Source organism: Siphateles boraxobius, unplaced genomic scaffold (genome assembly GCF_051911475.1).
Source record: "Siphateles boraxobius isolate OS27281-9 unplaced genomic scaffold, OSU_SipBor_1 65, whole genome shotgun sequence".
Classification (NCBI taxonomy): domain Eukaryota; kingdom Metazoa; phylum Chordata; class Actinopteri; order Cypriniformes; family Leuciscidae; genus Siphateles; species Siphateles boraxobius.
Window position 1 is genome coordinate 3,192,088 of NW_027509192.1, and position 16,998 is coordinate 3,209,085.

Consider the following 16,998-nt stretch of genomic DNA (forward strand, 5'->3'; position numbering starts at 1 on the left):
TGCTTAAAACAAGAACATGTCTGTCCGTGCGATAAGAAAAATAATACAATTAGTCCTGTTTTAAGATTTTTATTTTATTTTTATTATTTTTCTTACCCCATGGACATATATTTTTTTCTTATTTCAAGCACAAACTCAATTGATTTTGATCATTTAAAAAAAATCTTAAGTCATTTTGCTTCTCAAGTAAATGAAAAGCAAAGCAAAAATACAAAGTAAGAAACAATTTTTGTAGTGAATGAACTTGCTAGGAACACTCATGTCATTTGTTTCCTATAGAGAACACGATTACTCATAAAATGAATATGTTGACTTTTTTTTGCTATAAGCCACAAATTTGCTATAAGCCACAAAAAGCAGTCTGAGAAAAGTCTAAGATATATTTTACATGGCGATGAGCCACAGAACAAAGACCAACATCCCTCCATCTGTTAAAATACCTCTGTGCCATGAGTTCAAAGACATTTCCTTTAAGACCAGACTGATGAAATCATTCAATAGACATATCAATATCAGAATAAAAACATGGCACAGACTCTTTCCTGCTGTCACTGTGTGCTACCTTCTGGGAAAGTTGAAGAAAAACAAAACAAATACTGATATCACAAGACATTTATTCACCAACACACTCAGAAACGGAAGAACTGCATAAGGACCAACAGATGGTAAGAGATACAGTAGAACCGGAACATTTCACATCTTATAATGAACTCCATTAAAAGACAAACGCATTAAACAACAGTAAGCACTATCCTGAAATATGAACACATTTTAAATGCTTGGTAATGTATTAAATGTGAGACTATAGAACAGTATCAGCAGGATGCCATCCCTGTCATTCCAGCCTGACCCGTTTCCGTGGTGATGGGGGCGGGTCCAGAGCAAAGGCCGTGGGGGAAGAGGGGCGGGATTCTGGGATGTATTCCATACAATATTTCTCAATGTATGGCCCAGCAATGTCCCACACCTGAATACAACAGGCAAGAAACAAATGGCGTGAGAATGTTATTAGTGCAAAATTCGTCATTACAAAGCTAGAAACTTGTGGGTGTCGCTATGTAGTGGCTAAAGGTTTCGAGTAGTTTATAGCATATTGCTATGTGGTTTTCTGGGATGTTTTGTGTTTCATGTCTATATGATGTTTTGGTCTGGATTTTTTCACCGGTTTTATGATCCACCAGACAAGTAATTGTAAGTCTGATTGTTTAGAAAAAAATAGTATAACTCTTCCCAACAAGACTCAACTTGTGAGCTACCGTTCATGTCTGTAGCATAAACAGTCACGCACCAAAGGTTAATAACCCTGAGTTTTGAGGTTTGTTTCAATAGTAATAGTGATGCCAAGAATAAGAAGCAGTCAGTCTTACCTTCTGGTCCACGAGAAGCCTGTGTACAGCTTCAATGTCTGGAGCCATGAACCTGTCTTTCATCCAGGGCCTGAGGAAAAGAGAGACAAAAAGACAAAGATAAGTAGGAAGAGACAGATGAAAGAAGGTTTGCCAATTATTAACCTGAAAGATCAATATATTGGAGGTTTTGAGGTTAGTGTATCATTGTTCAACCTACTTTACTGTAGCACGCACAAGGTCGTACACTTTCTCCAATGGGGTCGTTGTACGTAGGGGGCGTAGAAACTCAATACCCTGACAGGCAGCTAATAACTCAATGGCTAGCACTGTAAGGAAAAACATAAAACGGACATATCCAGGTTTAATTTCTCCCAAAATGACATATTCAGTTCTGTATTTGCAGATCAGTTGTCAGTAAACAAAAATTAAAAAAATTACAAACAAATAAAAAAAAATCAGTCATTTCAATAGGAATCTGTGGAATTTGGAGGTTTCGCGTTAATGCGTAAAAGTTTCGTTTATGTTCAAGTTGGTCATGCAAATTTACCACAGTGAACAACAGAAAGCTGCTTTGTACATAAATTATACGTGACTCTTTCCCCGCCATTGACGGAATTTTCTGGCTATCCATGTTTTTATTATTATACGGTAGGGGGCGCTATTACAGATCTTCTAAAAGAGTCCTGTCTCCAGATCAAAACACAGGTGAAGAAGAAGCAGAAACAAGCGACAGCTTATCTAAGCAGATGCATATGTAAATTAACACGATCATCGACATTAAACAACATATAAATAAAAACTTCCTAACAATACAGAATAAAAATGTCGACCCAGCACGAGCTATAGGACTTTGGGGGTGTTGATGGACTCAATCTACTCCATCTGTGTTTTGATCATCGTTCTGAATCCGATCCAAACATAATCTTTGATAAAAATGCGATTTTCTCAGCGTTTTGCTCAAAATGTTGCTTTTTTATGAAACTTACCCACATAATATAAATAAATTAAATGTTTGTAATAAAAAATAATTTTTGGGTGGTTCAAAAGCAGAGGGTCTGTTTTTTCTTTTGATATATTGCATGTTCAGATATTCATGCAGCAAACATATTTTAGGGGCCATGAAACTTTTGGTGAAAATTATCAAAAATGCTGGTGCTAGCTGGTGAGGAAAGAGTTAATACATCAATATGCTCTTGACAATAGCCTTTTTTTTGTCTGCAATTTCACTGAAATATTGCTCACGTGTAATATGCATTTCAATAATGTTTGGAAAAATTGTAAGTATTATTACAATTTATGCTGTTGTGCTTCAGTGCTTCAGTAGGCGGCGCTATAATAGTAACAATTTTAGCTAATTTGATTAGTGGATGATGTCAGTGGGTATATGGGAGATTAATATCAGGTTTTGGACCTTGCTCAACGTGCTCGACCACTCTGAGGGCTTTGCGTGCGGCCCAGCCACCCATGGACACATGGTCCTCCGTGGCCGCGCTGGTGGATAGGGAGTCAATAGAGGAGGGGTGGCAAAGCACTTTGTTCTCTGAAACTGCAGAAGGAAATGTATCTGTTTTAGTTAATGCGCAACATGAATTCAGCACGGTAGTCAAAATTAAACTTTCCACTATTTGGTTAAGGAGAGTTATAGTCTTCTGAGCTTTGTGATGCTAACCGAGAGACGCGGCAGTGCAGTGCGCGATCATAAACCCAGAGTTTAGGCCTCCCTCGTTGACCAGGAACGCAGGCAGCTCGCTGAGAGAGGGATTGCAGAGACGTTCAATGCGCCTCTCGCTGATGGAGGCCAACTCATGTACTCCAATCGCCAAATAGTCAAGAGCCTAAGAATGGAAGAAGAGAATGTGCAGGAACGTCGTTGAGACTCTTTGTTAAATAAATGCTGCTGTGGTGAGATAAAATACCTTTGCTGGATATTCTCCATGGAAGTTTCCACCGGATATTGTCTCACCTCTCTCTGCAAACACCATCTAACTCACAGTCAAGGGTAAATGTACATATCTGTGGAAGAGGCTGGTGTAGTAATGGCATTGGCCAGCTAACCAGACAAACCGTAACACCAAAGTGATTCTCTTGGGAGAAGTGTCCGGAAAACATTTTCAGTTGGCGATTTTAAGAGACATGAGCAACACTACAAGACGAGTGCCAGCGTTCAGGTTTCGAACTTATATATACTGCTTAACAAAAGGATACAGGATTATCCGTGGCACTGTTGATTTCTGTATTGATGATTTTCTTGACAAACTCAATTGTGTCATTGACAATTCCATGGACCTGCAAAATGTAAGGAAAACTGAATAATATAGTTCAAGTGTGTCAACCAGTGTTATTTTAGGGGATGTTTACACGACAGCGTTTTTAACTAAAATGGGAAAACTTTTTATGGGTTTTGGCCATTCATTTACACGACAATATCGCTTTGGTGGCCTGAAAACGCAAACTTTTTTAAATCGGGTATTAAAGTGCAAGTTTTTCAAAACGATATCGTTATCGTCTCCATGTAAACAACAAAAAAAACAATTGGTGAAAGAGGTGACATCATGCGTATGCGCATTACGTGTTCAACTATAGACACAGTCTTTCTTTAGAAAGTGAAATCGCCAACTACTGGCCTGACATGAATAATACAGCATTTTCGTGGATTTCGTGGATCCTTGTGAATGGGGATCGCTTTGACAATATTGTCGTCTGTACGCAAAAAAAACAAAGGATTTTCCCCCCCCGTTTTTACTACATCGCTGTCATGTAAACGTACCCTAAGTATTACATATTAATACTATTATAGTTTTTATTAATATTTTGAATTAGCTTTTTTTTTACATTTTCTGTTTTAATTTTAGTTTAATTTTTTGTAATTTTGTTTTTGTAATATTATTATTTAGGTTGAACTTAATTTTTAAATTTTTTTCCAATGTAAAACAAACTGGATTAGAATATAGTTCACACGTGTGTCAGCCAGTCTTATTTTAGTGTTACGGTAATTTGTATTAGATTTTTAATGGTATATGTTCAGCTTTTATTTGAATTTGAGTTCATTTTTTTTTTTTATGTGATTTTGTCATTTTTATTAGTTTTTATTATTATTTAGGAGTATTTTTTTTCAGTTTTAATTATTATTTATTTCCAGTTAATCATTTTAGTGCTTCAGCCTTCAACTTAATCTTATTTGAATTAGTTGACATTTCTAATTGTCCTTTAGTTTACGGTTTTCATTTACTATTTATATTTCATTTTAGCTTTATTTCAAAATGTTTTTGAATTTATTCAAAAAATTAAAATGTATTTAGGGTGACCCAGAATGGGCTCTGTATGTTACCTGTGGACAACAGCGCATAGTGTAGGCATCTTGAACTCTGTCGCAAAACCGATGGCTCTCTGCAATTAGAAAGCAAGACAGGTTACCACCAAATGGCTAAATATGAGCTTTAATGGAGCATATTAAAACGGCGGCATGCACCTGCAATTTCAGACGGGTGGTGATCAGAGTCCAACAGGGAACGGAAGCGCAGGGCCACTTCCTTCTGTCCCGGATGAGGTCGCAGTTCATGAATATCTGTGAGGAAATTGGTTTGTCATTAAATTGTTTATTACATCGCAATTGCATTGCATTACTCAGAAAATTGGAGGAGGGACCGTGACTTTATATGCAAGGCAGTGATACACAAATATGTTTTTGTCACCCTAGTAATGTTTTGTCTGAGAAGTCTTGCAGTGTTTACAGCTTCTGTCTGCAGAACTGATAATCAGTATGTAAATATGTCTGCTTACACAACCCTTATTTTCGTCCTCACCACTATCAAAGGCTTTGGTGGTCCCCTTGAGGACTTCCAAGGTCAGGGCAGCGATGATGTCAGCCTGCCGGGCGATGGCCTCAGCTCTCTCCACGGCCTCTGCTCCCAAAGAAGTGATCATCTGTGTCCCATTGATCAGAGCCAGCCCCTGTGGACAGAGATAAACATAACACACACACTTATAAGAATAAAACTAGCACCTAGCAAACACTTCCGAACCTCCTAGGAACTGCTGAGCAACCACAAATAATACTCTAGGAACCACATAAACGTTCAGTAGAAACTCCCCAAGACACTACAGAGTCCAACAGTGCCTGTCCACTTTTTGACCGGCATTGGTTCAGGACGTATTTGATCACTTAATATCTCCCCATAGGGATTTAAAAAGTCTTCGTTAAAGCATAATAAGCCATGAATCAAGCCAACCAGCTGCAGGGTGAATCACAACATTACAAACTTTGATTTAAAGCAAAAGAGTATTTGAAAATTGGACAAAAATACAAAGGTACAAGACTGTGTACATAACGGATTTAATGAGCGAAAGAACTACAATCCCATGAAGCTAATGAGGAATCTATTTGTATATATATATATATATATCTATGGTTTTCACTCCATAGCAGTCTATAGGAAAAACATAGCAATGCCCTAGAAACCACCCAGAACATGTTAGTAACCGCATAGCTATCAATTAAAACATGCTTGACGTAGCATAAACAGGAGGCTAAGAGGAGAGAAGAAAGAAAATGGTAAAATATCAGCTTGAGTAAAAACTCCTGAGGGAGAAGTTCAAAGAAACTTTTTCAAAGACGTAGCAACTATAAAAAAAATTATAAAAGTATTCATAAAAGTATTTTGAAATGGCACTACATGTTTCACATGCTGTGCCAAAGAAACAAAAGTACACAACAATACTCTCTTCAGTTAAAAAACATGCTTGTGAAGCTACCACTCCTTCATGCCAAGCCTTCATACATCACACATCACTTTTAATATATTTCTTTTATAATTTCTACAATTTGTCCCTTTGCTATGCCAAAACAAAACTTGTTTTCAGACTTGTTTTGTTGGGTTTCCGCTGTTCTAAGTCATAGACTAGGCAGGTAAAGGGCACACATTTCTACTCCACAAAACAGCTCCAAGTCAACAGAGATAAACATGTTGACTGCACGACGGGGGGATTAACCGTACCTCCTTTGGCTTCAGAGATATGGGCTTCAGACCATGTGCTTCCAATACCTGCAGGCAATACAAAGGTCAAATGTGACTTTAAAGGCTAAATGAAAACTAAATGTTTCATTATCATTAGGACAAAGATTTGAAACCACAGCCTCTCCAAAGAAAATGTGCTCACGTATTTGGCATCCGCCCAGCCGCTCTTAGGTGACCACATCTTGCCTTCTCCCATCAGGCCGAGGGCGAGGTGAGAAAGAGGGGCGAGATCTCCGCTCGCACCTACCGTACCCTTCTCCGGGACGTAGGATAAACAGGAGGCTGAGACAAGAGAAGAAAGAAAATGGTAAAAATATCAGCTTGAGTAAAAACTCCTGAGGGAGAATTTCAAAGAAACTTTTTCAAAGACGCAGCAACTACCATAAAAGTATTCTTTGAAATGGCACACCATGTATGCTGTGCCAAAAAAACAAAAAAACATACCCAACAATACTCTCTTCAGTTAAAATAATGAGGAATCCATTATGTACCATTGAAGGCCTGTATCATGCGGAGCAGCGTCTCCGGTGAAACCCCGCTGTACCCTTTGGCCAAAACATTGATCCTCAGAGCCAGCAGCATTCGAGTTCTTTCAGGACTTAAAGGACTTCCCAGACCTATAATCAAACATAAGTTCTATAAGTTTCAATTCATGACGAATATTTCTACGAGTACATATCTTCAAAATGTCTTACAAACATATGTTCCTAGTTTAATAATTATTTCAACTAAAATATGTCACCTGATGAGTGTGAGCGCAGAAGGTTTTCCTGAAGCTCCCTGAAAGAGAGAAATATGTGAGATGCTGGTAACACTTCACAATAAGCTTCCCATTTGTTAAAATACCATTAGTTAACTAACCACCTTAGAATAAACAAGAATAGTTTTCAAATTTACTAATACATTATAAAAATCTAAAATTATACCTGTTAACATCAGTTAATGCACTTTGAACTAACATGAACAAACAATGAACTACTGTTTTATTAATTATTTTATTAACAAACATTAACAAAGACTGATAAATGCTGTAAAATATATTGCTCATTGCTCAATATTTCATTTTAGCTATTGCATTAACAAATCAGTCATTTTTTAAATAAACTTAGTTAAATGCGAAAGGTTTCAAGAGTAAGAAAACATTTGGTTACACTTTATTTTGTTGTCCATTTCACAGTGTAATTATACATTAAAATACTGAGTAATAATAATTAACTACATGTACCTACTATATGGTTAGGTTTAGGAATAGTCGCATATTATGTATAATTTATAGTTATTACTAGAGTAACTACATGTAACGTGTAACAAGAACACTGTAAAATAGAGTGATGCCAAACATTATATTAAAAAAAAGAATAATACTTGAGCTTGCTGACTGGGATGACAGTCCGTGCAAATTTACCAAACCCTGTAGTGATGCCATACACAACTAGAAAAGGAAAAAAGAAAATAAGAATGATCATGTCAAGTCATATTTATAAAAAAAAACATTATTTCATATTAATGAGGATATTCGTGCTCTTGAAAATACCAGTAGAAAATACCATAGATACTACTTTCCAGTTCAACAGGATGCCTGTATATTTTACAACTTAAAACCGTATATTTCATTAAGTGATATAATGTTAATATACCTACTTTAACTACCAAAATCTACCTTTTTACCTTAAAATGTACCAATAACCACCATACAGTTGGCACAATAGAAAGCCACATGATGAAACAGAGTTCATCGTAAGCGGCCTGTTCATAAAACATAGTCAATACTTGCACAGGCTCATAGACATAAACACACAACGCCATCAGAGTAACATACACAACACTATAATAATGCAATAAACATTAACTAAATAACTTTTGACTAAAGGTCGTGAGCCCGAAATGTTATTAATAAAATGTTGATTCTCATTTGCAAGTACTGATACAGTATCGGGAGTTCCTTGTTTTTTGCACTACTTATTTGCTCTTTTTTTCCCCACGCACCTATCACCTGCAGGTGTGCGATGGTGTATGCTAATTACATGCAAAAACAATACATTTGATAGTATTTCACAGTAAAATTACATATAATGTGATATTAAGCCATTTACAGGTTTTCACCATACATGTTAAGCTAAATTATTTTTAAACAATTAACATGTTTTTACTGTAGCATTTTTACAATATTTTTCAAAATAAAAAATATAAAAACACTTTTTACAGTGTACTAGTCCAAATCAAATTAACCAACTTCTAAGAGTAGAATCTATGATATTCTGAATGTGGTCTCTAGATATCGCTCAGGATTCAATGTATGTCTAAAGATGTTGTTCTTAAAAATGATGATTCCATGAAGAACATTTAATATCCATGGAATGTTTCCACTGCACTAAGGAACTTTAGATTATTAAATTGCTCTTCACACTAAGCAAAAATGGTTATTTTAATATAAATTCACAGAAAGGTTCGTTGGGGAACCCAAAATGCGAAAACACCCTATTGGAAGATAGGCAAAAAAAATTAAATAAATAATTCAGTCTGATCACTTTGAAACACATATTTCCTGTCGATTGGATGTCATTCTCACCTTTGTTTTCTTTCACAATAGTGTCCAGAAGCTCTCTTGATTGCACAACTTTTTTCTCGGCATCTGGGGTCAGCTGAGGGTCAGATAAAAGTTGCAATGCATTTCCACTAAGAAATATTTATTTTAAATGTTCATTCTTAAATCACAAAACAATTATAGACATCCAGCATATTCCGCTCACCTTAATCTTATAGAGGCCTTTCCCTAAATTCACCAGATCAGTTGAGGTCAGGCTGTTCCCATCTAGAGAAATGTACTGGAAACGGACAGCTGCCATTAATAGACTGACTGATGATGGTAAACGTGCTGGATTTGTTGTACTGATATTTCATACTTACTTGCTCTGGTTCTCTATATGGCCTTATTCTGTTTTTAACATCCATATTAAGGACATTTTCAGAGTTGTTCAAGTTTACTGAGTAGCTTTTGAAAGATTTTACCTAAAGACAATCATTTACATGCAAGTCTGTATTTTGTACAAAAATAAATGAATGATTCCAAATGTGGACCAGGTGAAACATTGCATTGCAAGTTATAAGTAAAAGGTTTTAATATGAAACAACAAGCACTGTCAATTTAATACATTATTTTAGTGCTGTTACTTAAAAATCGCTATAAAACTGATCAAAAATTAAGAATGCATTTAAAATTTCTTAAAACATATTAAAAAGAACTCTGTAATTAAGGATTTTCTTCACCTTTACTGCAATTTAAGATATAAGAAAAACTTTAGATATGCATTAGAGTAATAACATTGGTGTATATGATTAATTTGATTAAGTAATCAGTGTATCATATAGTTTATTTGATTACAATTTGTAATTGACTGACAATATAAAGATACAGGTGTGACGTCCCAGGCTGACTTGGAATGAAATCTTGTGGCATGGTGTCTCCTTCAATAACTGAAGATAACAGGAAAATAACCATTATAACATGTATCTTGCAAAACAGGATTCAGTGTTTGTGGTAAACAGCCTAAAAAAATTACCAAGATCAACAAAGTCATTGTCCTCAAGCACATCTTCTATGGTATCGTCATTGTCCAGCAACCCCAATCCCTGACATCTTCTGACCATAAAACGCACATCTTTGATGTGCTGGATTCCTCCATTGTCGGGTTTGTTCTTGATGTAGCGCTTGAGAGATTCGAAACCCAACCATTTGATGCTGAGGGTGGCATCTTTGCATGGAACTGTTAGCCACTCGTCCCGAACGTGGACCGTGAAGCGAGGCATCTCCGATGACTGAACAACACCACAGGCTGATACCTGAGGAGTGTGATCAGCAATGCGAATCGTTTCGCTGAGTAGTGTACACAAATTGTACTGGGCCAATCAAAGGCTGTTCTGTGGACCCCTCCTTTAACAACAGAAGACAGAGTACATGTTGGTGTTTGACTACGTTATCTCTGCACCAAAGGTTCTGTGTCACAAAAAGACGAGAATCTATCAGTCAACAAACTGTTAGACTAAGTGATTTCCTTTGAGTTTGTAGCTTGTAAAATTTTGCCACCATCAGCAGAAATACACACATGTTGATTGCAAATAATTTAGCAACTTTCAAATTTTCTTTACAATTTACATCGGCATAAAAAGTTGAGTTTAAAAAAAAAAGTTGAATTACAAAAAATTTAGAGGATCCAATAAATAAATGCAATAGAAAGATAGAACTATAGAATGATGGATTGATTAAAACGATAGATAGATAGAGAACAATATAGATAGATGGACAGACGGACAGACATAGAACAATATGGATGGATGGATAGATCGAACGATAGACAGATGGATGGATGAATGGACAGACAGATAAATAAACAGATAGACAGAGAACGATATAGATAGAACGATGGACAGACAGACAGACAAACAAACAAACAGATGGATAGATAGATTTATGTTGTTTCAATCCTTTTTGAAACAGCTTTAAAGGGGTCATCCGATGCAAAATTCACTTTTATATGATATTTGCATATAAATGTGTCTTTGCAGCGTGTGGACACAACCACCATACAATGAAAAAAATCCATTCACTCCTTTTTTATCCTCAAAAAGCCTATACACTCTCAATAATAAAACTGTTTGGATTTTCAGAGCAATATGATGTCATATTGCTCATGCTCCGCCCACGACCCCTGACGGACTGTCCCGTATTAGCATATTTCAGACATTTGTATACTTTACATGTCTTGTGTTGACATGTCCCATGCAAGAGAGGGGTGAGCAGTTGCTCATTATCATTTAAAGAGACATGCACAGGAATGGGTCGCTGTGAACAGAACAAATTTTAACCAAAGTATGTTACAAACTTTACATGAAGACCCTAAAGAATCATACTAACTTGTGGAAAATGGGTATCCGATGACCGCCTTAAATAAAGCGTCAGGTAAATCTAGACAATTAGCGCCCCCTCCAGGACAGACAGTGAATGACTGTCTCGGTTGGTAACATTAGTCCTATATAAATGTTATTTGCATTTTTCATAAAAATTTGTTAAACATAACTTATGAAAACATCTTCAAAGCTTATCCAGCCACAATTTTGAAGGACAGAAAAAGGCAGCAATTCTGACATGTTTACGACTGTCCAGTGACGGTGAGGAATATGTTAAGCAGACATGTGCAACCTATTCTGGCAGTGGATTCAAAACTTTTCTCACCCAGTCAACCACATAAGTCTTTCCTTTACATATTCTCACATCTCAGTTTCTCCGGGCCCCAGACTGTGCCCGAGCGAGGGAAAGAGGCCCTTACAATTTCATCATTCACTGCATCCTGCCATTGGCTAGACTCCAACTAGAAAAAAACCCTAAGTAAACACAGAACCGCAGAAGTTCCTCACGCCTGGGGCCTGAGGCATGAGAGGAGCCCCTTGTGTCGATCACACCCCTCAGGTGCAAAACACTCTCCATATTTTGGTACTCTAAGGGGCAGAAACATGTCCTGAAATCATGTTGTTAAAAAGGTCATATTTGCAAGAGGGGCAATATTGTTTTTTTGGGTTGGATGTGAATACAAACCCAAGAAATACAGAGTGTAAAATAAGGTAGCTGGGCACAATGAAGACTACAGTATGTATCAGAAAGCATAAAAAGACAAGATTTGTTGCCTGAGAACATGACATATATTGAGGTCTTGTATAATACATCCAACAACATTTTATTTTTTGGTTTATATTTAAGTATAATCGGCAGAATATGTGGCATGTTAATTACTGCAACAATGAATTTAGTCTTGTCTGTTCTTTTCTTTAGTTTTCAGTCCACCTGCGGTGAAAATCAATCTTTTAATGTTGTTTATATGTGTCACGAACGATTCACGTCTGGATTCCCCTGTCTTGTCCCATTTTAGCAGTTCCCCATTATGTTGATTAGTCTCCCCAGGTGTTTCTTATTAGCCACGCCCCCTTGTTATCTTGTTTCCTAATTACTTAGTTAAGCTTGTTTGTCCCTGTGTATTTATAGCCCTTGTGTTTCACTTGTTACTTTGTCAGTTGTTGTAAGTGTAATGGTTGCGTCTGTGATTCCCCTGGTTTTGTTCCTTTGTTCTTCAAATTCTGTGTTCTGTTTTATGTGTTGCTTTATTAAATAACCCTGCGTTTAGATCCTCGTCTTCCCTTGTTTTCCTCAGCTCATTACAATATGTCTATGTGGTGTTTTCAATGTGTTTTAAGACAAACTATGTGCAATTTAACCACATTTCAACAACATGCAGAGTATTTTCTCCTTAAAACTGCTGTGAACCAAAGAAAGTCAATCAAAAAAAACGTTTGAAATCGCTGGTATTTCTGACGTCACAAACTACCTTGTAACCAATCAGGTCAACGTGTGATCATCAACAAGTGAATCTCTGAGCTGGAGTGAGTGAGTGGAGGCGGGGTAATTTGCATATTCATAGAACTCCGTATACTAAATGAGGCAAGGGTGTAGAGTTAATACAAGTTATTTTAAGGCATGAAGAACTTTTTTTTCAAGGAAAATAACATTTAAATATGTATTTTTGGTGATCAAAGATGAGTTTAGGGGGATAACATTATTGACAACAGGGGGACATTAAAACAAACCAGTTGATAGTCAGGCACATACAATAGAAGTGAATGAGGCCGATTATTGTTTCAATACCACAGCCACAAAACCAAACAATATGTGTTAACATGATTTTAGTGTGAAAATCACTTACAAACCTTTTCTGTTAAATATTTTGTTAAAAGGGTCATGGTATGGATTTTTTTATATTAACACTTACAATGTTAATAAAGTTTTAAGTGTCAAAAATAAATATAAATGAGGAATAATTATTATTTTCAGTCCTCAATCTGAACTGATCCATTTCTTAAGGCTTGTCAGTAAATGGTCCCATTTATGATTGGCTAACATCATTGCATAGGAAAAAGTACCTGAGCGCTAATGCACGTGAGTAAGTGTTTTGAAAACATTATCCATCGTAATCCACCTTATGCCACAAATGCTGTCGATTAAGCTTAACTTGTATCAAATCTGGAATATTCCTTTACAATGCAGTGTTATTATTAAACTCCCAATGCAGAAATGCCATGCTAAAAAAAAAACACTGCACCATTCCCATGTCATCCCATGCCACCCCTCACCCCAAAATCAACACATTCCCAAGGCTCCACCCCTTTTTCACCCTCCTGGTCAAATTCCATTCACTGCTCCGATGACCACAAGCCCGATCTCAGGCCAGACGTCCCTGAGAACATCAGCAGATTTTACTTTGTTCTTGGTCTGCTAAACTTCAAAATGTCCTGGATGCAACCTGCTCTTCTCACCTGTCTCGTTGTTCTGTCCGCCATCACCAGTGAGTAACCGGACTGTGGTTGACCAAGGGAAGTGTTGATTTACTAATGTGGGGAACCACAGGTTCAACAGTACCTGGAAAGGGTGACAAATCGTTTGGACTTACCTCAATCATTTTCCCTTTGTTACAGTGTTCCATGGAGCCGACAGCGCCGCTGTGTCAGATAGGAGGGATGCAAAGGCAGCCAATCCTCAAGGTGAACAAAAAAAATGTATCCATAGATCTTTCCAATGAGTTCTTCCCCCTCATCAATGTTGTTCTTCACTGAAGGTGCACTGAGGAAGGTCTTCATGCCAGAGTCAGATGCCTCCAGCTTCTTCAAACGGCGAGGCAGGAGGTCTGTGAAAACTCAGGATGAGATAAACGGTGAGGCTATTTGTGCTTATATGAAAACTCTTGCAAGCCCTTGAGCAGCTGTCAACTACAATGGACAATCTAGAATTTTTTTATATATAATATGTATACACACAAAAGAATTCAAGCTTGTGGACAGTGTCTGGAAAAAAATATGTATAGTGCAAAAATGCATTCAATTGATCAAAACAAGTGACAGTAAAGATTTGTAATGTTACAAAAGATGTATATTTCAAATAAATGCTGTTCTTTTGAACTTTATATTCATTAAAGAATGCTGTATACAAATGTATCACGTGTCCATAAAAAATATATTATTTTTAAGCAAACTTCAACATTGATAAGAATAAGAAATGTTTCAGCATATTAATAAAATCAGCATGGAGTAATGATACTGAAAATTCAGCTTTGGTCACAGGAATAAATTATATTTTAAAATATATTGAAAAAGAAAAGAGTTTTATAAATATTTCAAAATATTACTGTTTTATTAAATTAAATTAATATAAGAGATTTGAAAAAATATATTTTAAATATTACTTAACCGCAAACCTTTGAACAGTAGTGTCACAACACTTGAAGAGTAAAAAGTCACAATCTGAAGTCTTCCAAAGTAAATAAGCATCAATCACATCACCGTTGTGGCTTCTAGAACTTTTTAGTCAGGCTTGCTACTGTAAAACAGTTATAAAGAGCCCTTTTAGTAGTGGCTTGCACTGGCAGGACAGGTGCTGCGTTTTGAGCCAGCTGAGGAATGCAAGGACGGCGCACCACAGCACATAGCAGGAACCACAGGGCAGGCTGGAGAAACCAGCATTCAGTCTTCAGCTCCTGCCAACGGAGGAGGGGCTCTGCTGCTTTTTCATGGCTTTGACCTGGTCTGTGTTTGTTTATGGTTATGGGCTCACCAAAAAATATGTTTGACTCACTTGTGGAAATTCATCACTATGTATTCAGAAAGTGAGGTAAGGACAAGATGTTGGAACATCCCAAGTGGAATCAATATGTTATATTTTTTGGACTTAAAATTAAACTAAATTAATCGGTATGTGGTTATGGTCCTTTATAACTCAGTGGTGGTGCCTGCCACACTAAATCAGATGATACTATTGTGCAATGAAATCCAAACAAAAGCATTTGCATTATTGTAGTTAAAATATGTTGTAATAATAGAAAACGGGTCCGTCAATGGAAGCCCATTTCCATCAAATAAGAAAATAAATCATTCTTTGGTGATTTATTCAGATGGAACTGGATAAATATGGTGAAGGTTCTGATCCCATATGACTTCTGACCTATAATGCTGCCTGAATCATAATCATACACTGTTTGTTCATTGGCCAAAGGAGGACTGGCCCCCCGACTGAGCCTGGGTTCTCCCAAGGTTTTTTTCTCCATTCTGTCACCTGATGGAGTTTTGGTTCCTTACCACTGTTGCCTTTTCGTCTTTCTTTGCCTTTGTCGCCATTGGCTTTTGGCTTGCTTAGTTGAGGACATTTAATTTGGTATCTAACAATACTATTACAACATTATTTTCCTGTTATCTCTGTAAAGCTGCTTTGAAACAATCTGTATTGTAAAAAGCGCTATATAAATAAAGGTGACTTGACTTTGGTAAATCATAAAAATGACATAGCCCAAGTCGAAATAATGACATACTAAAAGTCATATGGGGATGAAAAGTCGAAATGATGGGAAAAAAGGATCGAAATTATGACTATAATTGTGATTGACCAAAGCATAATTTACTTTCTTATGTGGCTGAAATGGGTTTCCATTGTGTCAAGTTAGATCATTTGTGACCATCATAGCCTACCTTATTTCTTCATGTCTGAGCATATTTGTGTTTTTATTTCCTTCTCTCTTTCTTCCTCTCACATGTTGTCTCATTAGCTGAACAGAGACAGAGGCTGGCCGCAGATGAGAGAAGGAGGGAGTATCATGAGGAAAAGAGGAATCAGTTTGAGAATTACGCCGAGGAAGAGAATGACGGTGAGTAAAAAAGTAAAATCAAATCACTCACCTGGCGGCCATATTGGATCAGACAGCAGTAGTAACGTTAGCGTTCTGAGATCATTCAACACTGACGCAAACAACATCAACTCAGATGAACCTCTTACAAAACAGATTTACCAAATCTAATTAATCAATTTTTGACTTTTTTTATTATAATATATTTTTATACTCACTGATCATTAGGAATGCTGCCTTCACGAGCTATCGGAAATGTTAGTTACTCAAATTTGGTAGTTCAGGCTTAAATAATCACCTGAATAATACACAGTCAAAGTTAACATTCCTCCATTTTTACTCTCGTCCAGAGCAAAGCGAGCGCACCAGAGATCAGACAGAGCAGTGGAGAGAGTTTCACTACGACGGCCTCGACCCATCTTACGAATACAACCGACACACGAAATGAAATGTCAGTGGATAACTACAGGGATACGGGTGGAGAGCTTTACAGTAACGTTACTTTACATCATATTTCTGTAAAGGCTTTTTGGTACAACGTCTGCCATAAACACGTAGGCGAAAGTAGCCTACGTATAACGTTAGCCATATACGTCATGCATGCTTGACGTATGTAATCATGTATTATAGTTATTTACAAAGATGTACATTTATTCCTATGCAGGCTATTCATAACCCTCGCTTTGCGACTAATAACTCTCCAGTTTTTTTAAATTTTATTTTATTAAAATAATTTCTGAAGAAGCATTTAATAACTTCTTAATTGAAAAGGAACCAGATTTTATTAATTTGTGCTGGGATAATGTAATGTTTATAATTACATTTATTAAATATTTGCTGTCTAAGCAAGATGTTGTAAATCTTTGTAACCGTTCGTTTAGGTAAAATAAAAGCTATCCATATAAGTCTGAACAACAATAC

At 36.6% G+C, this 16,998-nt stretch overlaps 2 protein-coding genes across 4 annotated transcripts; one reads left to right on the forward strand and one right to left on the reverse strand.

The window, feature by feature from the left end:
* Nucleotides 1–597: 597 nt before the first annotated feature.
* On the reverse strand, nucleotides 598–16,631 carry hal (histidine ammonia-lyase). 3 transcript variants are annotated; one of them, XM_077210249.1, is made up of 24 exons: nucleotides 16,296–16,631; nucleotides 16,130–16,189; nucleotides 15,923–16,016; nucleotides 13,858–14,091; nucleotides 9,925–10,295; nucleotides 9,778–9,838; nucleotides 9,272–9,299; nucleotides 9,115–9,189; nucleotides 8,934–9,006; nucleotides 7,730–7,796; nucleotides 7,107–7,144; nucleotides 6,856–6,981; nucleotides 6,507–6,646; nucleotides 6,344–6,391; nucleotides 5,153–5,300; nucleotides 4,819–4,914; nucleotides 4,678–4,736; nucleotides 3,555–3,635; nucleotides 3,266–3,331; nucleotides 3,019–3,184; nucleotides 2,761–2,895; nucleotides 1,567–1,675; nucleotides 1,368–1,437; nucleotides 598–967 (listed from the first exon to the last, which is right to left on the reverse strand). In XM_077210249.1, the coding sequence occupies exons 5-24, from the start codon at nucleotides 10,169–10,171 to the stop codon at nucleotides 836–838; spliced, it is 1,965 nt and encodes a 654-aa protein (XP_077066364.1). In that variant the 5' UTR covers nucleotides 10,172–10,295; nucleotides 13,858–14,091; nucleotides 15,923–16,016; nucleotides 16,130–16,189; nucleotides 16,296–16,631; the 3' UTR covers nucleotides 598–835. The 3 variants fall into 3 exon arrangements, with proteins under 3 accessions (XP_077066364.1, XP_077066365.1, XP_077066366.1); XM_077210250.1 differs by lacking the exons at nucleotides 16,130–16,189; nucleotides 16,296–16,631 and having other exon boundaries at nucleotides 15,923–16,073; XM_077210251.1 differs by lacking the exons at nucleotides 9,925–10,295; nucleotides 16,130–16,189; nucleotides 16,296–16,631 and having other exon boundaries at nucleotides 15,923–16,070.
* ucmab (upper zone of growth plate and cartilage matrix associated b) lies at nucleotides 13,542–16,997 on the forward strand. The gene is made up of 5 exons (XM_077210318.1): nucleotides 13,542–13,752; nucleotides 13,883–13,948; nucleotides 14,023–14,118; nucleotides 16,000–16,098; nucleotides 16,428–16,997. The coding sequence occupies exons 1-5, from the start codon at nucleotides 13,695–13,697 to the stop codon at nucleotides 16,523–16,525; spliced, it is 417 nt and encodes a 138-aa protein (XP_077066433.1). The 5' UTR covers nucleotides 13,542–13,694; the 3' UTR covers nucleotides 16,526–16,997.
* Nucleotide 16,998: the final 1 nt, after the last annotated feature.